General features: G+C 44.7%; 1 protein-coding gene across 3 annotated transcripts in view; it reads right to left on the bottom strand.

Annotated features, from left to right (window-relative positions):
* LOC138261516 (zinc finger protein 777-like) overlaps positions 1 to 25,695 on the bottom strand; it is a 288,066-nt gene that overhangs the window by 19,434 nt on the left and 242,937 nt on the right. For all 3 annotated transcript variants that reach the window (XM_069210523.1, XM_069210522.1, XM_069210521.1), the window contains one exon: positions 13,328 to 13,438. In XM_069210523.1, the coding sequence (XP_069066624.1) occupies positions 13,328 to 13,438 (111 nt within the window). The remainder of the gene's footprint in view (positions 1 to 13,327; positions 13,439 to 25,695) is intronic.

Genomic DNA, 25,695 nt, shown 5'->3' on the forward strand with positions numbered 1-25,695 from the left:
AAGGAAAAGAAACCATGGTGCTATTTATGTAAAACAAAAGGCCATTGGACAACAGATCCCAGTTGTCCAAAGAAAAGCACCAAGCCTCCTACCACTACAACCCCTACTGCTACACCTAGTGTCCCTACTAATAGCAGTGGTGGTGGGAGCAAACCTACTAATAGCCAATCCAAGGGAGTAGCTGGGCTCACTATTGGTAACTTAGTTGGGGTTGGTCTTGTTAGGGAGACCACAGAGGCTATATTAGTCTCTGAGGGGGCTATTGATTTAGCCACCTTAGTTGCTTGTCCCCTTAATATGGATAAGTACAAGCAGCTACCCCTAATAAATGGTGTTGAGGTTCAGGCCTATAGGGACACTGGTGCCAGTGTGACTATGGTCATAGAGAAACTGGTCCACCCTGAACAACACCTACTTGGTCACCAGTACCAAGTAACCGATGCTCACAACAACACACTTAGCCACCCCATGGCTGTTGTAAATCTCAACTGGGGGGGGGGGGGGGGGGGGGGGGTTACTGGTCCAAAAAAAGTTGTGGTAGCCACAGATTTACCTGTAGACTGTCTACTAGGAAATGATTTGGAGACATCAGCTTGGTCAGATGTGGAGTTGGAGGCCCATGCAGCAATGATGGGCATCCCAGGGCATATTTTTGCTTTAACCAGGGCTCAGGCCAAAAAGCAAAAAGGACAGGGAAGCTTGGATCCTGGAACAATGGACCAAGTGCTCCCTAAAGCTAGGGCTAGTAGAAGTAAAGCACTTCCTACTATCCCTCCCTCTACAGTGGATTCTACTTCTGAGGAAGAAGAATTTCCACCCTGTGCAGAACCTACACCAGAGGAGCTGGAAGCAGACACTGCTGAGCTTTTGGGTGAAGGGGGGCCTGCCAGGGAGGAGCTGAGTGTGGCACAGCAAACCTGTCCCACACTAGAGGGTCTAAGACAGCAAGCTGTCAAACAAGCTAATGGGGATGTCAGTGACCCTCACAGAGTTTACTGGGAGGACAACCTCTTGTACACTGAAGCAAGGGATCCTAAACCTGGAACTGCCAGGAGGTTAGTGATTCCTCAGGAGTACAGAAAGTTCCTCCTAACTCTAGCACACGACATTCCCCTAGCTGGACATCTGGGACAAATGAAAACTTGGGACAGGCTTGTTCCCCTGTTTCATTAGCCTAGGATGTCTGAGGACACAAAGGAATTTTGTAAGTCCTGTGAAACCTGTCAAGCCAGTGGCAAGACAGGTGGCACTCCAAAGGCACCCCTTATTCCACTGCTTGTGGTTGGGGTTCCCTTTGAAAGGGTAGGGGTTGACATAGTTGGCCCCCTTGACCCTCCTACTGCTTCAGGCAATAGGTTTATCTTGGTGGTAGTGGACCATGCCACAAGATATCCTGAAGCAATTCCTTTAAAGACCACTACAGCACCTGCAAAGGACCTCCTAGGAATATTTTCTAGTGTGGGCTTCCCAAAGGAAGTAGTATCAGACAGGGGAAGCAATTTCATGTCTGCTTACTTAAAGGCCATGTGGAAGGAGTGTGGTGTGACTTACAAGTTCACTACACCCTATCATCCACAAACAAATGGACTGGTGGAGAGATTTAACAAAACTCTCAAAGGCATGATTATGGGTCTCCCTGAAAAACTCCGCAGGAGATGGGATATCCTCTTACCATGCCTCCTTTTTGCCTCCAGGGAGGTACCCCAGAAAGGAGTGGGCTTCAGCCCCTTTGAACTCCTCTTTGGACACCCTGTTAGGGGTCCACTAACACTTGTCAAGGAGGGTTGGGAACAACCTTTAAAAGCTCCAAAGCAAGATATTGTGGATTATGTACTTGGCCTCAGATCAAGGATGGCTGAGTATATGAAAAAGGCCAGTAAAAACCTTCAGGCCAGCCAAGAGCCCCAGAAGCAATGGCATGACCAGAAGGCTGTTTTGGTTCAGTACCAACCAGGGCAGAAAGTGTGGGTCTTGGAGCCTGTGGCCCCAAGAGCACTCCATGATAAATGGAGTGGACCCCACACAATTGTTGAGAAAAAGGGTGAAGTCACCTACTTAGTTGACTTAGGCACTGCCAGGAGTCCCCTTAGGTTGCTCCATGTCAATCGCCTGAAACCCTACTATGACAGGGCTGATCTCACCCTGCTCATGGCAACTGATGAGGGACAGGAAGAAGACAGTGATCCTCTACCTGATCTCTTCTCTTCCACAGAACAAGATGCTCTTGTGGAAGGTGTAGTTTTGGCTGATTGTCTTACTGCTGAGCAGAAAGACCATTGCATAAATCTCCTGGGTCAGTTTTCTGAACTCTTCTCTACTGTGCTAGGTACCACTTCTTGGTGTGAGCACACTATAGATACTGGAGACAGCTTGCCTGTCAAAAGTAAGATCTATAGGCAGCCTGACCATGTCAGAGACTGCATAAAGCAAGAGGTGCAGCAAATGTTAGAACTGGGAGTGGTTGAGCACTCTGAAAGTCCATGGGCTTCTCCTGTGGTACTTGTACCAAAACCCCATTCCAAAGATGGAAAGAAGGAAATGCGGTTTTGTGTTGACTACAGAGGTCTCAACCAGGTAACCAAAACTGATGCTCACCCTATACCCAGGGCAGATGAGCTCATAGATACACTGGCATCTGCCAAGTATCTAAGCACTTTTGATTTGACTGCAGGGTATTGGCAGATCAAATTATCAGAAGATGCTAAACCTAAAACTGCATTTTCAACCATTGGAGGACATTACCAGTTCACAGTAATGCCTTTTGGATTGAAAAATGCACCTGCCACTTTTCAGAGGTTGGTGAACACAGTCCTGCAAGGGCTGGAAGCTTTCAGTGCAGCATATTTGGACGATATAGCTGTCTTTAGCTCCAGCTGGGATGATCACCTGGTCCACCTATGGAAAGTTTTGGAGGCCCTGCAAATGGCAGGCCTCACTATCAAGGCTTCAAAGTGCCAAATAGGGCAGGGGAAGGTGGTTTATCTGGGACACCTTGTTGGTGGGGAACAGATTGCACCACTACAAGGGAAAATCCAAACTATTATAGATTGGGTTCCCCCTACTACTCAGACTCAGGTGAGAGCCTTCCTAGCCCTCACTGGGTATTACAGGAGGTTCATTAAGAACTATGGCTCCATTGCAGCCCCTCTTAATGACCTCACATCCAAGAAAATGCCTAAAAAGGTATTATGGACAGCAAACTGTCAGAAAGCTTTTGAGGAGCTGAAGCAGGCCATGTGCTCTGCACCTGTCCTGAAAAGCCCTTGTTACTCTAAAAAATTCTATGTCCAAACTGATGCATCTGAATTAGGAGTAGGGGCAGTCCTATCACAACTTAATTCTGAGGGCCAGGATCAACCTGCTGCTTTTATTAGTAGAAGGTTGACCCCTAGAGAAAAGCGTTGGTCTGCCATTGAGAGGGAGGCCTTTGCTGTGGTCTGGGCACTGAAGAAGTTGAGGCCATACCTGTTTGGCACTCACTTCATTGTTCAGACAGACCACAAACCTCTACTTTGGCTAAAACAAATGAAAGGTGAAAATCCTAAATTGTTGAGGTGGTCCATATCCCTACAGGGAATGGACTATACAGTGGAACATAGACCTAGGAGTAGCCACTCCAATGCAGATGGACTCTCCAGATATTTCCACTTAGACAATGAAGACTCATCAGGTCATGGCTAGTCTTATTGTCCTTCGTTTGGGGGGGGGGGGGGGGGGGGTTGTGTAGGAAAGTACCATCTTGCCTGGCATGTTACCCCCATTTTTCACTGTATATATGTTGTTTTAGTTGTATGTGTCACTGGGACCCTGGCAGCCAGGGCCCCAGTGCTCATAAGTGTGCCTGAATGTGTTACCTGTGTAGTGACTAACTGTCTCACTGAGGCTCTGCTAATCAGAACCTCAGTGGTTATGCTCTCTCATTTCTTTCAAATTGTCACTAACAGGCTAGTGACCAATTTTACCAATTTACATTGGCTTGCTGGAACACCCTTATAATTCCCTAGTATATGGTACTGAGGTACCCAGGGTATTGGGTTTCCAGGAGACCCCAATGGGCTGCAGCATTTCTTTTGCCACCCATAGGGAGCTCTGACAATTCTTACACAGGCCTGCCACTGCAGCCTGAGTGAAATAACGTCCACGTTATTTCACAGCCATTTTACACTGCACTTAAGTAACTTATAAGTCACCTATATGTCTAACCTTTACCTGGTAAAGGTTAGGTGCAAAGTTACTTAGTGTGAGGGCACCCTGGCACTAGCCAAGGTGCCCCCACATTGTTCAGGGCCAATTCCCCGGACTTTGTGAGTGCGGGGACACCATTACACGCGTGCACTACATATAGGTCACTACCTATATGTAGCTTCACAATGGTAACTCCGAATATGGCCATGTAACATGTCTATGATCATGGAATTGCCCCCTCTATACCATCCTGGCATAGTTGGCACAATCCCATGATCCCAGTGGTCTGTAGCACAGACCCTGGTACTGCCAAACTGCCTTTTCAGGGGTTTCACTGCAGCTGCTGCTGCTGCCAACCCCTCAGACAGGCTTCTGCCCTCCTGGGGTCCAGCCAGGCCTGGCCCAGGATGGCAGAACAAAGGACTTCCTCTGAGAGAGGGTGTTACACCCTCTCCCTTTGGAAAATGGTGTGAAGGCAGGGGAGGAGTAGCCTCCCCCAGCCTCTGGAAATGCTTTCATGGGCACATTTGGTGCCCATTTCTGCATAAGCCAGTCTACACCGGTTCAGGGACCCCTTAGCCCTGCTCTGGCACGAAACTGGACAAAGGAAAGGGGAGTGACCACTCCCCTGACCTGCACCTCCCCTGGGAGGTGTCCAGAGCTCCTCCAGTGTGCTCCAGACCTCTGCCATCTTGGAAACAGAGGTGCTGCTGGCACACTGGACTGCTCTGAGTGGCCAGTGCCACCAGGTGACGTCAGAGACTCCTTCTGATAGGCTCCTTCAGGTGTTGCTAGCCTATCCTCTCTCCTAGGTAGCCAAACCCTCTTTTCTGGCTATTTAGGGTCTCTGTCTCTTGGGATTCCTTAGATAACGAATGCAAGAGCTCATCCGAGTTCCTCTGCATCTCTCTCTTCACCTTCTGCCAAGGAATCGACTGCTGACCGCGCTGGAAGCCTGCAAAACTGCAACAAAGTAGCAAACACGACTACTGCAACTCTGTAACGCTGATCCTGCCGCCTTCTCGACTGTTTTCCTGGTGGTGCATGCTGTGGGGGTAGTCTGCCTCCTCTCTGCACTAGAAGCTCCGAAGAAATCTCCCGTGGGTCGACGGAATCGTCCCCCTGCAACCGCAGGCACCAAAGAACTGCATCACCGGTACCCTGGGTCTCCTCTCAGCACGACGAGCGAGGTCCCTTGAATCCAGCAACTCTGTCCAAGTGACTCCCACAGTCCAGTGACTCTTCAGTCCAAGTTTGGTGGAGGTAAGTCCTTGCCTCCCCACGCCAGACTGCATTGCTGGGAACCACGACTTTTGCAGCTACTCCGGCCTCCGTGCACTTCCGGCGGAAATCCTTTGTGCACAGTCCAGCCTGGGTCCACGGCACTCTAACCTGCATTGCACGACCTCCTAAGTTGTTCTCCGGCGACGTGGGACTCCTTTGTGCGACTTCGGGTGAGCACCGTTTCACGCATCCTCGTAGTGCCTGTTTCTGGCACTTCTCCGGGTGCTCCCTGCTGCTGAGAGGGCTCCTTGTCTTGCTCGACGTCCCCTCTGTCTCCTGACGCAATTTGCGACATCCTGGTCCCTCCTCGGCCACAGCAGTGTCCAAAAACCCTTCCCGCACGATTTGCAGCTAGCAAGGCTTGTTGGCGGTCTTTCGGCGGGAAAACACTTCTGCACGACTCTCCACAGCGTGAGGGATCCGTCCTCCAAAGGGGAAGTCTCTAGCCCTTGTCGTTCCTGCAGAAACCTAAGCTTCTACTGTCCAGTAGCAGCTTCTTTGCACCCACAGCTGGCATTTCCTGGGCATCTGCCCATCTCCGACTTGCTTGTGACTTTTGGACTTGGTCCCCTTGTTCCACAGGTACCCTCGACTGGAAATCCATTGTTGTTGCATTGTTGGTTTGTGTCTTTCCTGCAGAATTCCCCTATCACGACTTCTATGTCCTTTGGGGAACTTTAGTGCACTTTGCACTCACTTTTCAGGGTCTTGGGGTGGGCTATTTTTCTAACCCTTACTATTTTCTAATAGTCCCAGCGACCCTCTACAAGGTCACATAGGTTTGGGGTCCATTCGTGGTTCGCATTCCACTTTTGGAGTATATGGTTTGTGTTGCCCCTATCCCTATGTGTCTCCATTGCATCCTATTGTAACTATACATTGTTTGCACTGTTTTCTAAGACTATTACTGCATATTTTGGTATTGTGTATATATATCTTGTGTATATTTGCTATCCTCATACTGAGGGTACACTCTGAGATACTTTGGCATATTGTCATAAAAATAAAGTACCTTTATTTTTAGTATACCTGTGTATTGTGTTTTCTTATGATATTGTGCATATGACACTAGTGGTACTGTAGAAGCTTCACTCGTCTCCTAGTTCAGCCTAAGCTGCTCTGCTAAGCTACCATTATCTATCAGCCTATGCTGCTAGACACCCTATACACTAATAAGGGATAACTGGGCCTGGTGCAAGGTGCAAGTACCCCTAGGTACTCACTACAAGCCAGTCCAGCCTCCTACAATAGCACAGATTACTTGATTCTGCAGAGAAGGTGGTGATTATTGGCTTGTATCTGTTTCTTTTTCTTTGCCTCTCAGGACTTGTAATCTACTCAACAATTTTACTTGTTCAAGATCAAAATTTACCACTCATTTTGGGTAGTTTCTTGCTTTGAATAGTTTCCCAGTTTCCACACTGTGTTTCTCCATTTCCGCTATCTGTGAACAGTTTCTTTTTATTCGCAGGAATTCCCCATCGGTAATGCTCCATTTCAAACATGGTTGGTGAAAGATCTCGGCATTCAGAACTGCATTAGTGGTTTTAGATTTTCTATGTAATGTTGTATGAATCATCTTGTCACATAAATAGACTTTTGTATCTATGAATATTACTCTAGACTCACTTATGTGACAGGTAAATTTGAGGCTTGCCATATTGTTGCTGAGGATGGTGTAGTTTGTTTTAAAATCCTCTGTGTTTCCATCCCAGATGATAAACAAATCATCTATAAATCACAGCTACATGACAATTTTGCAAATATATTTTTCATTCTCAGGTGCCCAATGCAATACGTTGTCCCACCAGTCCTTTGTTAAGTTTGTAGAAAAGGAAGATTCCAGGGCAGTCCCTCTTGTTAATTTAAATATTTATTAGCTAAGCAAGGAGATGTTATTGGATAGGCACATTCTAATAATTTCTAATAACATTTGGGTAGAGTAGATGGTTCTTTTTTTCAAAAACATATTCACATGCCATCACCTCTATGTAATTTTCCATGCTTGCGTATAATGATGTTACGTCCATAGCGATAAGTTTGTATGTTTCCGAATACACAGGTTTTTTTTTGTATGTCACCTGTGTCTTTCAAGTACAAACATATGTATTTTACCAAGGGAGGAAGGAAAAAAAAAAATGTAATTTGAAACTGGTTCTAATAATGATCCTTCTGCCGTGATTATAGGTTTGCAAGGTGCATTACTCTGTTTTTTATGAATGTTGGGCACAAAGTACATTGTTGTTGTGACAAGAGTTTCTACTGTCATGTACTTTTGTTCATCTACAATCAATCAAATTTAATTCCATTAATTCCATTAGTTAGCGTCACTTGTAGCTCCTGTTTGTAATGTTTGGCGAGATTATCTGTTAGCTTCATAGAACAATTTTTGCATGAAAGTTGGCGGGTTGCCTCGCTGATATAGTCAATCTTATCTAGGATGACGATATTACTACCCAGGTCAGTGGGTTTGATTTTGATATCACTACCAGGACAAGTAAAACTTAGAAGTACATGTCCACATTTTTAAATACACTGCACCCTGCCGTAGGGGCTGTCTGTGGCCTAACATATGGGTAACATATTTGTATTAAAAAACATACGTTTTAGAAGGATTACTTAAGTGGGTGGCACAATCAGTGCTGCAGGCCCACTAGTAGCATTTAATGTACAAACCCTGGGCACATAGAGTACATTTTAATAGGGACTTATAGTAAATTAAATATGCCAATTAGTAATAAGCCAATGTTATCATGTTTTAGGGAAAGAGCAAAGGCACTGGTCAGCAGTGGTAAAGTGTGCAGAATCCTAAGGCCAGCAAGAAGGAAGTCAGCAATAACAGGAAGTCTGATGGCAAGGCAAAAAGTTAGGGGAAACCACACCAAGGGTGACAGTTATAACACAAACCAATTGTTACAATCTATTTTCATGCTGGTGTGGTTCACACACCCATCTGGACTTGTTTGGCACAGGAGAAACTTCAGTACAAATAGTTTTTGCACCAGCTGTGTACACTGGAGTCTCCTCCACCTACATTAGAAAACCCAGTAATAACATTCATGTCCACAAATTGGAAATTGCATATGAAACTAGGGATGGACTGGGTGATTCGGTCATTCTGCACCGATACAGAATAATGCAGGGATAATAGTTGAAGCATCCACAATCTGGTGGGTGGGAAGGGCTGACAAGGTGATCACAGGTCTAGATCCACTGCATGATGGAAGCTCTTTCCATACTCTGAGCCTGGAATTCGTGATCTAAGATAAACATGCCTACAAATGTATTCAGATGAAGTACTGTCTTAAAAGACGCTTGGGAATACTCTCTGATTAAGGTGCTGGAATCTGCTAGTCTACATTGCTTGAACGTCTGCAGACAGCACAGAGTGGTGTCAGTATGTATGGTGTGTTAATTGATGATCTCTTATCCAATGGAATTGTGCACACTACTATGGAGATATAACAAATGTCACTACAACATGATTACTCTGAGGAAGAATGGACTTCAGTTATTGCCACAGAAGAGATTGAGTAGGAGACAAGATCTAAATTTTCATATCTCAAGATCTTGCATCATTGTTTGTGGTCCCTCTCAAGTTACATTGGACTGGCTATGCATGTTGAAGGTGCACATTTAACAAGGGCTTTCGTATGCTCTTGGGGCAGTCCCAAGTTGATAACGTATAGAACTGCTGTATTAAGCAAGTTATCAGATACCAGCGACTGCCATATACGCCATACATTCACCTAGCAAAGTTACATTGCACATCAGAAGTGGTAGGTTTATTGATGCCTAGATGCAACTATTTGTATTTTGAGACATCGTATGAAAGCCTTGGTACTCAGCCAAGGGGCATGGCTGGATAAGGTGATCCAAAGAGTTTCCAAGTAGCTCATAAAATATAGAAGTAACAATCAGAGCCTATAGTCCAATTAGGTATCTCTTTATGAATTTGTCTGTAGCCACCCACAGAATGTATATTGGAGTGGAGTTTTTTTAATTTGTGTTTGCATGATGGTACACTGGTCTGTAAAATTGCTACTTTGATCTTTGTGGTGTTGCGTTATTATTATATTACTGAATGCTGTCCGAACCCCGTTTGGAGGGCCACAGGGCAAGCAAGAGTTACTGTGCTCAACCATGAGGGTTGGGGCCTTTTATTCCTGATGTCGCAGGGTGCGACTATGGTTCCTGAGAAACGGGGCCAATTACTCCATCAGCACTAGTCTTTAATAGCGTGTTTTGAGCAGTTCAAGGCTCCCTTGGAGGCGGTAGCTACATGGGGTAAACACACTCACAACTCAAAATATGCACAGCAGCAGCAATAAAATGTTGCCCAGCCATATACTCACTTTTATGAAAACAGAAGTATTTTACATTTTTCCTACAACTCAAAGGGAAATACAACATTCACAAACATCTTCCACAGTCCCCCAGACGTCCGGGATCTAATGTTTCTTAGGCAGTTCCCCGTGTCCCACTCCCTCCTCGCTATAGCAATAGTGGTTATCTTGCATTAACTAAAGGCAACATTCAGGGGAAGTCCAAGTCTCAAGAGTTCTACTCTGACGCTGTCTTTAAGACAAAAGTGTTGCAGCACTGAAACGCTATCTACCAAGAAAGTTCCCCCGGAGCCAACTGGCCCAAAATTTGTCTTACACCAACGTGCAAGATCGGAGCGACTGGTGTTCCTCAGCCTGGGCACTAGAGCGCCAATGGCTAGTCCAGCATAGTTCACTGCACTCAATGGTTCTCAAAATCCTCTCACGTAGTTGTGCAGCTGCAGCAACCAGGGGTTCTTCATGGCTCTTAAAAGCTGGAAAAGTTCCTTGGTGTGTCCCACGGTGTTTGGGGGTGGAGTTTTGTTGGGGGGGGGGAATAGTGCAAATGTTGCGACGTGGAGTGCCTTTCACAGTGCAGATCTGGAGGGGTTCAAACAGCAACTTTTCTTCTCCTATGACAATTCTGACCAGGTCACACTTCTTTGGTCCTGGTGACCCCTTCTGGCATAAGGGGTCTCCGCTTCTCCACTGCATAGGACTCGACCCTATTGGTATAGAAGATTCCTTCACTGCAGCACTTCTTGGCATACGGTGTTGCTGGTTCGCCACAGCTTAGGGGCCTTGACATACTTAGCACAGCAATCTGTCCAGGGTGGTCCATCCTTCCATACGGGATCACCATCCTCTCTGCACACATGTGATAACCTGTTCGGAACAGTGACAATCATGCCTTACTTCACTGCAGCCCCTCATAGCATAAGGGTGTCATTGAACATTTCCTGCACATGGGCAACTATCTGATCGGTGCAGCAGTCGTCTCCTCATAACTTGCACCATGCAAAGAGGATCCACTCAACAGGATTCTCCACTGGACCTCGCTTCTTAGAACTCTCTCCTCTTCCTCACAGTGGTGGTTCTCCATGCTCCAGGGCAGGTGGTGTTGGATTCCCTGGTTGATGTCCACTAAGCCAGAGGGAAACAAGCAATCATGGTCACTGGCAGATGTCTTGCAGAGATTCTCCTCCTCGCACAGCCTGATTAACTGCTTGACGGTTGACAATTTTTGAGGTCTCAAGCTCCCCTACTTCTTCCAGATACCAAATGTGATTTAGAGTCTGAGTTTTTGAAGTTTATGTTGGGAGGCTGCTTCCTTCTAAAGTGCCCACTCGTCTGCCCTCTCTTCCTCCAGAAAGCAGTCTGTCAATGCAGGACTCACTCCTTTGACACAGGTAAACGGATGCATTTACTCCTATTAATCGCTATACAGTATGCTGCCACAACGTCGCTTGTGCTGCTGAACTCTTGGTAAAAGTAGTATCCTTTCACCACTAAGAGGGTAGCGCTTTGGGTGCCCCTCCCTGTCTAACAATTCTGTAATCATGAGAGAGGTCTATGTCATGGCACACACACATGATGTCTAACAATTCTGTAATCATGAGAGAGGTCTATGTCATGGCACACACACATGATCTGTGTTTGCCTAGGACAACACAAATAAGCATTAGGAATCCATACATCAGTACAGTTGGGGCACTCAAGTGAGGGGTGCTCATCCTCTAACATGCAGATTTTCTTTTCCTTCCCAGCATATGCACTTTTGCCGTGGGACATTATTGCTATTATTTCTTGGTTCAAATATGTAACTGTACATTTTGTCAGCAAATGCCACAATGCTGTATCCCTAATAGAGCAACACCAGTTATACTAATCTGTCATACAATGGCACAGAAGAGTCACATTATTACGCATGTCGCTCTGGGTGAAGGATTCCTAATACCAATTGTTGAAGGACATTTACTGCGGTCCCTCAATCAGCTTAACTTCTCATCCTACTGTTTCCCCCCCCTTTAGCCTTCCTCTTCCTTACTTCCCTCCATACCTTTGAAGGTTTCTGCATATGCTTTATCTATTATGTGTTGTTCTACTTTTACACTTACTTGATCTCTATCATGTCATTGTGGTGGCAGAACAATGCTGGAAGATTTGGCTGTTCTGAAAACCTAAAAGAACAAAATGCTGTGTTCTATCAGCCTCTGCTAGTACATGTATCATACGATGCCTAATTGCTTTACATGCAAAAAGTCTTTAGAATAAAAAATGAGTATTTTAAGATTTCCTTGGTGATAAGCCCTAAATAATGCACTGCACTTATATTTACGCTATTTGAGAAACTAATATTCTGAATTTAGTTTAACGAGATAGTGCTTGCGAATTATATTTTTATTAAAAATAGGTTGACTTTAATTAAATCGACCCAACACAGAAAACCTTGTCGGGAACGGATTTGAATACAGCCTACAAATGTTAATGATTTTTGCTTGGGATCGCTGCCTGCATAATGAAACACAGGCCAGCCCTGCATGGTTTCATTTTGAGCGCTTTAAGTAGTTCTCCTAAACTGCAAGGGATATTATGGGCCAGTCAGTGAAACCAATACCAATACAGCATACAAAGGAAAAGAAAGAAATGAAGGGAAAAAAATAGTAAGCAAGATCCTTTAACAATAGACTAAAATGACAATGCACCAGTGGAACGATAGTAGGGTTTCAATTAGATCAAAAGGTGACAGAAAGTCTAACTTTTTAGTGCCTCCTGAAGGAAAACTGATTGCGTTCAGAGTTCTGACAGTAAACTTTACCAGCGATAGTTGTTATTCCTGAGAAATAATAGTTTTTTAGCGTTTTTTTTTTTTTTATATTGGAAGTCTGCAACAGACTTTACTTTTAAGGCCCTGGAGCTTCTTGGGATGGTTATCATATTGTCCATGTGAGAATTGTTTTGTATGATGAACAATAGCACATTTTAGCGTAATTCTGGCTTCAAAAAGAAGAGGTAATAATCTCTGTCAAGATTTGTGAGGCCTGATTGAATTTATTTTTGGTGGCATGGAGCTAGGCTGTCAATTTTAACATTTCCAGTGTATCCAACAACGAGGCAATGATAAAGCACACTCGAGCAATAACATACACTTACGTTACTATTCTGAAATATCACGATGAATAAACAGATAATGAAAGAGAGAACAACAGAGCATCAAAAGACAAAAAATAAAATTAATTGAAAAGAAAATGAAAACAGTAAGAGAATAAGTACAAAGAAAGCAGTTAAAACTGATAAGTAATTCTAGTAATCAATGTTAGAAGTCTGCAACATGTGCTATTATTAATCTCTCTATATAAATACAACGAATGTATTATATGTCAGCAAAGACACAGAAAGAAGTAGAAAATCTGAAAAAGAGAGAGTGATAAGAGATGGAACCCGCAAGAAAAAGATAAGGAGACATGAGGGAAAATGAGAGTAATTACTAAAATGCTATATTCTTATAATATCCAGAAAAACAATGTCCTCACCTATGGGTCTGTTGGCACTTTCTCTTGCTTCGGTGTCCTGATATTTGGTTAAATAGTTATGTCCCTCATCCTTTATTTTGAATGAAACAATGTCCGTGGGCATAACATTTTCTGTTATTAACAGATAAAACATGAATTAATAGAATAATAAATCATGCACTGAAGAAATCAGTTTCTGCTGCTTTTTCTAGTCTATAACGATGTAAAATACTAATGCTGCCGAGCCTGGAAATAAGGGTAACTTTAGGGTGGAGGGGGCCGATGGCGGGGAGATTTTAGCTGGACTATTCATTTTACAAACAGGTATGTGCTTTGAAGCCTGCCCAGAGTACTAGATAAGTTAATTCACCAAATAGTATCTCTTTTATTACTAGACATGTCTAAAGGTTTTCATCTAAATCGGAAGTTGGCTTTCGCGCCTAACAGCGTAAAATTACACAAATATTAGAGTCCTTGATCGTGTTTGGACTCTGATGGTCAGTAAAGCCGCCTCTGCTACCCCGCAGATACACAAATTAATTAGCTTAGACATAAATTAAGTAATAGCTAAGACTTTTCACTTTAAATATACTATGTATATGGAGGGCAGCACGGGATTATCACACTAAGCTCCCACTGAGGCTGTGGCCTGTGTGGTCTAACTCGAGGGCTCCAGCGCATATCATGCTAGGTGCAAACTGCACATAACCGTGCCACCAGCAATGCCATTTGTGGAGTCATAGCTAACGTCACATGTATGATTATGAACACTGCTTTGGGCAGAGGAGGTAATAGTTCTATAGCTAATCATCTCTAATGGTTTTCAGATGAATTCAGGGAATATATACACCAGAAGCTAAGTTTGAGAGCTATTTTAAAAATGAAACCTCAAAAGTAGGCCTAAGGCCAAAAGAAAGTCAATGGAGCGTAGTGATCTTGTTAGTTAAATGGTATAATTGTGACCTCTTGACAAATCAAGTTCTACAAATGGTCACAAAGGAGAAAGGCAGAAGACCAGTACTGCAAAAAAAGAATGAAAGTGGGAGTGTGTGCACTTTGACAGAGGGCATCAGATAGGATATTTTAGATTTTCTCAACTACTTCTTTCTCCGACATGGGTTTCTTATTTAAAAAATTAAAAATATTATACATATTCCTTGAAAACCAAATATATTTTAGTCAATGAACCAAGTTAGAAGTGGGGAAGTTTTAAGGAACTATATTGGACATTTGACGATAGGAACCAAGGAAACAAGTCATGTTCACCCCGTAGAGACTGGTCACTTCCAACCAACGAGTGTGAGAAGTATATAACACATGTGTGTCGAGGGGTTTATGGCACTATCTCTCCTTTAATATTTAAGTACACATCATGATTATTATGAGCAGCAGACTGACACAGTGCGACCTTTCCACATTGAAATGTGATAATTATTTAATGAACACCACCCTAAGTACTATTTGCAAATTTCTATAAAACTCGAATCGGGTTTAGCGAAAGAAAAATACGTAAAAAAACATTTCTTTTTTCTTAGTGCTCTTGCCTAATCGATGTTGACCAGTTTCAGAAGCTGAGAAAGTGTTTTACATTCTAAATGTTGATATAAGATGAATGAACATACACCACAATTGGGCATTATTCGAAGTACTGATGATTTTCTTGGGAGGGAAACGAAGAATAATTCTAATAGTCTGAAGACAGAAAACACAGATTGGTATTTCTATCGTTGCAAATGGAGAGAGAGGTGGCAAAGAAGTAGTGAACTACAGCATGTAGCTGGCATGCCTCGAAGACCCGCACTATGGGCAACAGACTTGGCAGTTCTGTCTGTCATGACCGCAGCAGAAGGCTATCAAAAAAAGCCTTTGAGAGATACAGCAAAACAGATGCAGCAGTACTCAAAAACGTCAGCTGCCTCTGAATGAATGAAATACTATTTATAAGCTGCTTCAGAGAAGAGTCCTGCGCTGAACAGTAGGATTGTTACTGACCAACAATTAGACTTGCTTAAAAAGAAAAGTCTTTAGGCCCCTTTTAAATCGATTCACAATCCACTTTCTGAGTTTCAAAGTGCAAGCTCTTGCACAGCTTGGCCACCAAATATGGGAATTCGCGTCCCCACTTGTGGCTCGCTTTTCTCTTGGAATACAAGAGCAACTTATTACTGGAGTACAGGTCACTCCTTGGCCTGTATCTGCTGAAAAAAGAGCAGACCTTTTTTGTGTACAACTCTAAAGGTAATCGGCAGATATTTTAAAATAATCAGTTTTTCCGCCGTCAGCCAGTGCAACTGTATTAGACCTTGCTTAACAGAATGTCTTTTCCGGACAATTAAAATGAGCCGAGCAGCAGAGTTTTAAACTATCTGTTGTTTATTAAGTGGTTTTGCAGAGACCCAAGAAGAGATTTTTAGAATAATCAAGCTTGGATGTCACTAAGGCTTGCACAATTAGTTTTCCGGTGCTCACCGGGAAAACATTTAAACACTTGAATAGTGACTTTAAAATTCCATGGCATACTCCAGCGATATCTCGAATGTGGCATTCAAAGGAAAGAGCCATATAAAAGTTCACACCAAGGTTCCTGACCGCCTGTGCAGGCAGGTGTGAAGCACCCAAACTTTGTAGCCAAAGTCAGCCCAAGTCAAAAAGAGAGGGGGTGCCAAAAACCGCTATCTCTGATTTGTCAGTGTTGAGCTGCAGGCAGTTTACCACATCCAATTTGCTAACGCATTCAGGCAGCCTTGAAAGTGCTCTTCCAATGATCAGTCAACTTGCTGAAAATAGAGTAATACAGTAGTTGTGTGCCATCAACATATGATGCAATCTTTAAGCTCCACGATCCAACCACCTCAGAGGGGATATAGAGATGTTGAATAGAGTAGAGCTTAAAGTCGAGCCCTTGGGGTCACCGAATCTTACATCACTGAACCTGGATGTAAAAAGGGGGAGAGATGAACAGTCAATACTCGTTCTGACAGAAAAGACTTTAACCATCTGGAATGCAACATCTGTTAAGCATGAGCAGGACATGACGCCTAGATATGGCTGGATCCCATTAGGGAGCACGAGCCGTATGGCATCTGGGCCTCCGAGGAAAGCAGTTAAAAAACAATGTACTGCTGTGTTGCGTATGCTACTTTCATTTTCTCTCAGTACTGTTTATGTGTTTGTTCAGCCCCTGTACTGAGGCTTGCGACAGCACAGCCTTTGAAATCCTCAGCTTCGGGTCATTAGTCATATTTGAACCAAGTAGGTATAACGCATGCCATTATCTTTTGCCTAAGGTAAATTTGTAGGAAGGCAGTTAACAACTGAGATGTATGAAAGGTGGAGTATATTGAGTAGGTTGGTGAAAAGAGCAGGAGTTGAGGGTGGATGGCGATGTGACATTGAGGAGACCTGAGGTCCAGGTCAGGCGAGGTACAGTAATAGTCGCCTCACAGAATCTTGAAACACATTTGTTACAGTTGTAGGTTTGTGTACAACTTGAGCCACTACACAAGAAGAATATTCGTATACAACCAAATTTAACCAGGCTCCAAAAAAAGCTGTCTGCACAAGACAACAAGCAACTGCAGACACTCCAGGAGCCGGTGAGGCTACCTAAAAGGATCCGAGGGCAGAACAGCCTCATTGGCAGGAAGCAGCAGCTCAGGCGCCAATAGAGAAGTGACTTAGAGAAGTGACTTGTGAATGAGAGACATTGCGCTGTGACAGCTGTCACACTAGAGGCCAGCCTGCTCTTGGCTTGAGGAGAAGCCACGCCCACTACTAAAAGCACCCAGAGGCATGAGGATAACTGGCATTGGGTGTTCCCGCGGCGCAGGAGAGACATTGCGCTGTGGCAGGAGGATCTGTCACACTACAGAGGTCAGCTTGCTCCTGGGCCGAGGGGAAGCCTCACCCACTGCTAAACGCACCAGGAGGCGTGTGGATAACTGGCAGGGGATATTCCCGCAGCTCAGGAGACACACTGCTGTGGCAGCAGAAGCTGTCACACTGCAGAGTCCAGCATGCTCCTGACCTAAGGTGAAGCCCCGCTCATTGCTAAATGCGCCTGTAGGCCCGAGGATAACTGGCGGTGGGTGTTCCCGCAATTCTCTCTTTCGCCCCGAGCGGATACCCCAATACTATGGGATTTGGGGTATCTGCAGAAGGTAAGTGCTATTTGAGGCCAATAAGGGAAACTTAAAGCGGATGGGGCATCGGAGAGACTGACCATCACTCCAAGTACAACTACGACCCTTGACAATATGCTGTAACGGGTTATGGGGATAATTTCGAAGAAAAAGACACTAACTCAGAGCAGGTTATCATTGGATTACTGCACTAATCGAGAGACCTGCCTCGACAATCCCTTTGCCAACGATACTCCAACAAGTCCTCATCCTTGTCCTATAGGGTCTTTGGCCCATTCACAGGTTCCCCAATTGGCCATCACCTGGTTAAGGTTGGCGTAGATGAGGCCTCAGCTTCCTAAAGCCCCACAAGTAGTTTGTTAGAATCTGAGCCAGTTGTGAAAAAGAAAAAGATTACGTCAAAGTCGACTACGGGGGTAAAAAAACACAGTATCAAGCGTCAGAGCCAGCTCTCTACTTGGCATCTCAAACAGTTTCAAAACCAATCAACACAGACAGTTAAGGATGAGTTTGATTATGACATTCTGTGTGGGAAATGCTGTGCCATTTTAGAACAAAAATTGGCACTGTTTAAAGAACAACTAAGATGTATTGAACATTTATGGCAGACACCCTGGGAAAGATGTATGTCCTTGAGAGCACCTTTACATTTTAAGTCAAACTATTTAAAGCGAGAAAGCAACGATCTCTCTAGGTGCCACCCAAGGATATTATTAGATCAGCCTCTTTCAAATTTGCCGGATCAGAGGTGAATCCCTCTAGGCTCTGCCACAGGGACATGCAGATCTTTGGAATATTGGGGGCTAGTACTGCAGAACAATTGTATTCTGGAATTCGTTTTAAACCAAGTAAAGATCAATTGGATCTGCCCCCAGCATCCTGTCCCTATGTCACGGTGCTCGATGGAGACCCCACAATTAAAGAATCACAAACAGAATCATGGGTGGAGCTACGTAATAAAAGTGCTGATTGGCTCATTAAGCACAAATACTTTAATCCAATGACAGAGTTAATAATGGCGTGAAGAGTAGGGTGGGGTGAGTCGCTTGAACAAAGATATAGACACTGATTGTATTGTGTTAAATTTTCGCAGACCACTCAGTGCAAGGAATCTGTGGAGATCTCAGGAACTTACTGGCTATAATGATACCAACAAATGTTTGCTTTCATCAAGATACTTTTACAAACCCAAAGCAATGGGAGTCCCATGAAGCTCACAAATTTCTTATACCCACAAACCACAGCTTGCACTATGTAATAATGGCCATCTGGCTAAACCACTCTGCTGGGGCTAGCGCGAAGGTGATTGTGACCCAAAATGACAACTTTCCGTTTGTGAGGTATAAGAAGGGACCAACTTTGTACTGAATTAATTTTTATAATAATGATTTAAATAGTGTTCCAAACCCTAAATTTCCAGTTTTATTTGATTACACTCCATCCTTATAGAGTGATGTTGGCATGAAAGGACAGTTGGCAGGTTTCTGGTTAGCAGGAGACTTTAATGCTAGACTCTCTACACACGGTAATCCCATGAGTATTGCAACAAATAATCAAGTAAATCTTTCGAACAACACGGACATCTGAGGTGCTGAACTGATGGGTATATGGCCTTTTATGATTTAAATGGCTTAATGGATGTTGTTGGCTGCTCTGATTCTCTAATATCTACCTTTAGGGGTAGAGGTTGCTGCTTTACAATAGATTACTTCTTTTTATATTCTAATTTAGTGGATTTGCTATTGGATGGGAAGGTTGTTCCATCTGACTTTGGGGATAACAACCCTACTGAGGTGGCATTCTCATTGACCCCTAGGCCTAAATTTAGAAAGGAGTGTGGAGCCACAAATATCCAACCCCTACCACCAATGGTTTAAATTTAGCTTGGAAAGCAGTAGAACCCTCCAACTTTTTTTTCAATATGATTAAGGAGAATCTCAACTTAGTTGGGACCTGTTTAGCCAAGAATTATTCCAAACCTGAGTGCAAGGGGCTTTTACTCAGCTTTGTTCGAACATCAGGAATAAACTATTGTGCATGTCTTGCATGTTAACTGTTAATCCAGATGGTTTAATCATGAATGTTCAGAGGCTACCTGTCAATTACGCAGGGCACTTACAGCCAACCCTAAGGACCCAGTGGAGATGGCACTTCGACGTAAGGTATATAAAGAGGTAACTTCCAGGAGAGAGAGGGAAGTGCTACAATTCAAGTCGGATTCACTGGCTTTACCTGTAGCCACGAAGTTTTGGGTGGCCCTGTCAGAAATGAAGCGCTCGAGCAGAGTAGCAACCCAGATAGCTGTCACATTTCAAGTGAGTTATGGGAGGCACACTTCACCAGAATTTATGCTGCAACATCAGTATCAAGTGATTTTCCAGTTAAGCCCAATTTTAGGAAAATACAAGTATTCTTGAATGAGGATGAAGATGCTAAAGCCCAGAGTGTCTAAGGAAAGGCCCCCCTGGGCCGGATGGAGTACCAATTGATCCAATAAAATACAGTCCTGAGTTTTGAGCACTTCTTTCACTGAAACTTTTCAATGTCTTGCCCTCTGCCCATTACCTGGTTCGTGGACAACTTCTATCATAGTACAATTTTTAAAAAGGGCGATCGTTCACAGCTGGGCTGCTATAGACCCATTGTGAGAAAGTAGCCTCTTTCTAGCCTTGTTACCCCCACTTTTGGCCTGTTTGTGAGTGTATGTCAGGATGTTTGTCACTGTTTTCACTGTCTCACTGGGATCCTGATGGCTAGGCCCCAGTGCTCATAGTGAAAACACTATGTTTTCAGTATGTTTGTTATGTGTCACTGGGACCCTGCTAGTCAGGACCCCAGTGCTCATAAGGTTGTGGCCTATATGTATGTGTCACTGGGACCCTGTCACACAGGGCCCCAGTGCTCATAGGTGTGCATGTATGTGTTCCCTGTGTGGTGCCTAACTGTCTCACTGAGGCTCTGCTAACCAGAACCTCAGTGGTTATGCTCTCTCATTACTTTTAAATTGTCACTAACAGGCTAGTGACCAATTTTACCAATTTACATTGGCTTACTGGAACACCCTTATAATTCCCTAGTATATGGTACTAAGGTACCCAGGGTATTGGGGTTCCAGGAGATCCCTATGGGCTGCAGCATTTCTTTTGCCACCCATAGGGAGCTCTGACAATTCTTACACAGGCCTGCCACTGCAGCCTGAGTGAAATAACGTCCACGTTATTTCACAGCCATTTTACACTGCACTTAAGTAACTTATAAGTCACCTATATGTCTAACCTTTACCTGGTAAAGGTTAGGTGCAAAGTTACTTAGTGTGAGGGCACCCTGGCACTAGCCAAGGTACCCCCACATTGTTCAGGGCCAATTCCCTGAACTTTGTGAGTGCGGGGACACCATTACACGTGTGCACTACATATAGGTCACTACCTATATGTAGCTTCACAATGGTAACTCCGAATATGGCCATGTAACATGTCTATGATCATGGAATTGCCCCCTCTATGCCATCCTGGCATAGTTGGCACAATCCCATGATCCCAGTGGTCTGTAGCACAGACCCTGGTACTGCCAAACTGCCCTTCCTGGGGTTTCACTGCAGCTGCTGCTGCTGCCAACCCCTCAGACAGGCATCTGCCCTCCTGGGGTCCAGCCAGGCCTGGCCCAGGATGGCAGAACAAAGAACTTCCTCTGAGAGAGGGTGTAACACCCTCTCCCTTTGGAAAATGGTGTGAAGGCAGGGGAGGAGTAGCCTCCCCCAGCCTCTGGAAATGCTTTGTTGGGCACAGAGGTGCCCAATTCTGCATAAGCCAGTCTACACCGGTTCAGGGACCCCTTAGCCCCTGCTCTGGCGCGAAACTGGACAAAGGAAAGGGGAGTGACCACTCCCCTGACCTGCACCTCCCCTGGGAGGTGTCCAGAGCTCCTCCAGTGTGCTCCAGACCTCTGCCATCTTGGAAACAGAGGTGCTGCTGGCACACTGGACTGCTCTGAGTGGCCAGTGCCACCAGGTGACGTCAGAGACTCCTGCTGATAGGCTCCTTCAGGTGTTAGTAGCCTATCCTCTCTCCTAGGTAGCCAAACCCTCTTTTCTGGCTATTTAGGGTCTCTGTCTCTGGGGAAACTTTAGATAACGAATGCAAGAGCTCATCAGAGTTCCTCTGCAACTCTCTCTTCACCTTCTGCCAAGGAATCGACTGCTGACCGCGCTGGAAGCCTGCAAACCTGCAACATAGTAGCAAAGACGTCTACTGCAACTCTGTAACGCTGATCCTGCCGCCTTCTCGACTGTTTTCCTGGTGGTGCATGCTGTGGGGGTAGTCTACCTCCTCTCTGCACTAGAAGCTCCGAAGAAATCTCCCGTGGGTCGACGGAATCTTCCCCCTGCAACCGCAGGCACCAAAAAGCTGCATTACCGGTCCCTTGGGTCTCCTCTCAGCACGACGAGCGAGGTCCCTCGAATCCAGCAACTCTGTCCAAGTGACCCCCACAGTCCAGTGACTCTTCAGTCCAAGTTTGGTGGAGGTAAGTCCTTGCCTCACCTCGCTAGACTGCATTGCTGGGAAACGCGACTTTTGCAGCTACTCCGGCCCCTGTGCACTTCCGGCGGAAATCCTTTGTGCACAGCCAAGCCTGGGTCCACGGCACTCTAACCTGCATTGCACGACTTTCTAAGTTGGTCTCCGGCGACGTGGGACTCCTTTGTGTAACTTCGGGTGAGCACCGTTTCACACATCCTTGTAGTGCCTGTTTCTGGCACTTCTCCGGGTGCTACCTGCTGCTGAGAGGGCTCCTTGTCTTGCTCGACGTCCCCTCTCTCTCCTGGTCCAATTTGCGACCTCCTGGTCCCTCCAGGGCCACAGCAGCGTCCAAAAACGATAACCGCATGATTTGCAGCTAGCAAGGCTTGTTGGCGTTCTTTCGGCGGGAAAACACTTCTGTACGACTTTCCACGGCGAGAGGAATCCGTCCACCAAAGGGGAAGTCTCTAGCCCTTTTCGTTCCTGCAGAAACCTCTGCTTCTTCTGTCCAGTAGAAGCTTCTTTGCACCCGCAGCTGGCATTTCCTGGGCATCTGCCCATCTCCGACTTGCTTGTGACTTTTGGACTTGGTCCCCTTGTTCCACAGGTACTCCAGATTGGAAATCCACAGTTGTTGCATTGTTGGTTTGTGTCTTTCCTGCATTATTCCTCTAACACGACTTCTTTGTCCTTAGGGGAACTTTGGTGCACTTTGCACTCATTTTTCAGGGTCTTGGGGAGGGTTATTTTCCTAACTCTCACTATTTTCTAATAGTCCCAGCGACCCTCTACGAGGTCACATAGGTTTGGGGTCCATTCGTGGTTCACATTCCACTTTTGGAGTATATGGTTTGTGTTGCCCCTATCCCTATGTTTCCCCATTGCATTGTAACTATACATTGTTTGCACTGTTTTCTAAGACTATACTGCATATTTTTGCTATTGTGTATGTATATCTTGTGTATATTTCCTATCCTCTCACTGAGGGTACACTCTAAGATACTTTGGCATATTGTCATAAAAATAAAGTACCTTTATTTTTAGTATAACTGTGTATTGTGTTTTCTTATGATATTGTGCATATGACACTAAGTGGTACTGTAGTAGCTTCACCCGTCTCCTAGTTCAGCCTAAGCTGCTCTGCTAAGCTACCATTATCTATCAGCCTATGCTGCTAGACACCCTATACACTAATAAGGGATAACTGGGCCTGGTGCAAGGTGTAAGTACCCCTTGGTACTCACTACAAGCCAGTCCAGCCTCCTACATTGGTTGTGCAGTGGTGGGATAAGTGCTTGAGACTACTTACCACTCTTGCCATTGTACTTTTCATAAGAGAAAAATATACAAAACAAGGTCAGTGTATATACACATAGCCAAAAAGTTTTGCATTTCCTCTTTTCACTCTTTTCTAAGTGCTGAAAAGTACTTCTAAACTTTCAAAAAGTTCTTAAAAGTTTAAAAAGTTTTTTCTGTCTTTCCAAAAAGTTCTGAAAACTTTTGTCTCTTTCTCTATCACTTTAACTCTCTCTAAAAAATGTCTGGCACAGGCCAAAGTGTTGATCTGTCCAAACTTGCATATGACAACCTTAGCTGGAAAAGAGCAAGGAGTCTCTGTATAGAGAGAGGTTTGAGTGTAGGGAAGAATCCTGCCTTAGAACTATTAATTAACATGCTTAGAGAACAGGATAAGGCCATAGGTGCCCCATCTGTTGAAAAAGTACCTAATAGTTCCCAATCAGATTCAGGGACTCCCCCAGGAAAAGATTCAGGAAAGAAACTTCCTAGCCTGCCCATTACTAGACAATCTAGCATAGATGGTAATGATGATGAGCCACACCATAGAAATAGTGTTGTCTCACATCATAGCAAAAGCATTTATTCTCACCATACTGGTAGTAATGTTTCTGTAAACCAAGCTGTTAAGTTGGCTTCTGTAAGGGACAGGTCTCCTTCTGTTCATTCCCATCATAGCTCTGTTTCTAGAAATGTCCCTCCCACCAACCCTGATGACAGAATGTTAGAGAGGGAACTCAATAAGTTGAGGGTGGAACAAACCAGACTGAAGCTTAAAAAGCAACAGCTGGATTTGGATAGACAGTCTTTTGAATTAGAGAAGGAAAGACAGAAGTTGGGTTTAGATACCCATGGTGGCAGCAGCAGTATTCCCCATAGTCATCCTGCAAAAGAGCATGATTCCAGGAATCTGCACAAGATAGTTCCCCCTTATAAGGAGGGGGATGACATTAACAAGTGGTTTGCTGCACTTGAGAGGGCTTGTGTTGTTCAAGATGTCCCTCAAAGGCAGTGGGCTGCTATCCTATGGCTATCATTTAGTGGAAAAGGTAGGGATAGGCTCCTTACTGTGAAGGAAAATGATGCTAATAATTTTACAGTTCTTAAGAATGCACTCCTGGATGGTTATGGCTTAACCACTGAACAGTACAGGATAAAGTTCAGAGAGACCAAAAAGGAGTCTTCACAAGACTGGGTTGATTTCATTGACCATTCAGTGAAGGCCTTGGAGGGGTGGTTACATGGCAGTAAAGTTACTGATTATGAAAGCCTGTATAACACAATCCTGAGAGAGCATATACTTAATAATTGTGTGTCTGATTTGTTGCACCAGTACCTGGTAGACTCTGATCTGACCTCTCCCCAAGAATTGGGAAAGAAGGCAGACAAATGGGTCAGAACAAGAGTGAACAGAAAAGTTCATACAAGGGGTGACAAAGATGGCAATAAGAAGAAAGATGGTGAAAAATCTCAAGATAAGCATGGGGATAAGGGTAAAACCAAAGATCCCACTTCAAATCTTAAACACTCTTCAGAGGGTGGGGATAAAACAAATTCTTCCTCTTCTTCCCAACCTGCACACATTAAAAAGCCTTGGTGCTTTGTGTGTAAAAACAGAGGCCATAGGCCAGGGGATAAGTCCTGTCCAGGTAAACCCCCTGAGCCTACCACCACTAATACATCAAGCTCTAGTGCCCCTAGCAGTAGTGGTACTAGTGGTGGGACTGCTGGCAACAGTCAAGCAAAGGGTGTAGTTGGGTTCACTTATGGGTCCATAGTGGAAACTGATGTCATCAGTCCCAAGACAGTTTCTGTCACACCTAGTGGCACTGGCCTTCCCACACTGGCTGCTTGTCCCCTTACAATGGATAAGTACAGGCAGACAGTTACAATAAATGGTGTTGAGGCCTTGGCCTACAGGGACACAGGTGCCAGTTTCACTTTGGTGACTGAAAACCTAGTGCACCCTGATCAACACATCATTGGACAACAGTATAAGATTATTGATGTCCATAACTCCACTAAGTTTCTTCCCTTAGCTATAATTCAGTTTAGTTGGGGTGGAGTTACTGGCCCTAAGCAGGTGGTGGTATCACCTAGCTTACCTGTAGACTGTCTCTTAGGTAATGACCTAGAGGCCTCAGGTTGGGCTGATGTAGAGTTTTATGCCCATGCAGCCATGCTGGGCATCCCTGAGGAATTGTTCCCTCTCATTTCTACTGAAATGAAAAAGCAAAGGAGAGAAGGCCTGAAAACTCAGGAACCCTCTCCATCAACAGGTAAAAAGGGTATCACAGTATCCCCTAACCACCCTACCATTCAGGATACCATTCCTGTGGTGGGAGAAACCTCTCCTGGGGTGGCACCTGTTCCAAGGGAATCATCAGTTGGCAAAACTGTACTCCCTGAGGTGGAAGTACCTCTCTGTGGAATA

This window comes from Pleurodeles waltl, chromosome 10 (genome assembly GCF_031143425.1).
Source record: "Pleurodeles waltl isolate 20211129_DDA chromosome 10, aPleWal1.hap1.20221129, whole genome shotgun sequence".
Taxonomy (NCBI): Eukaryota; Metazoa; Chordata; class Amphibia; order Caudata; family Salamandridae; genus Pleurodeles; species Pleurodeles waltl.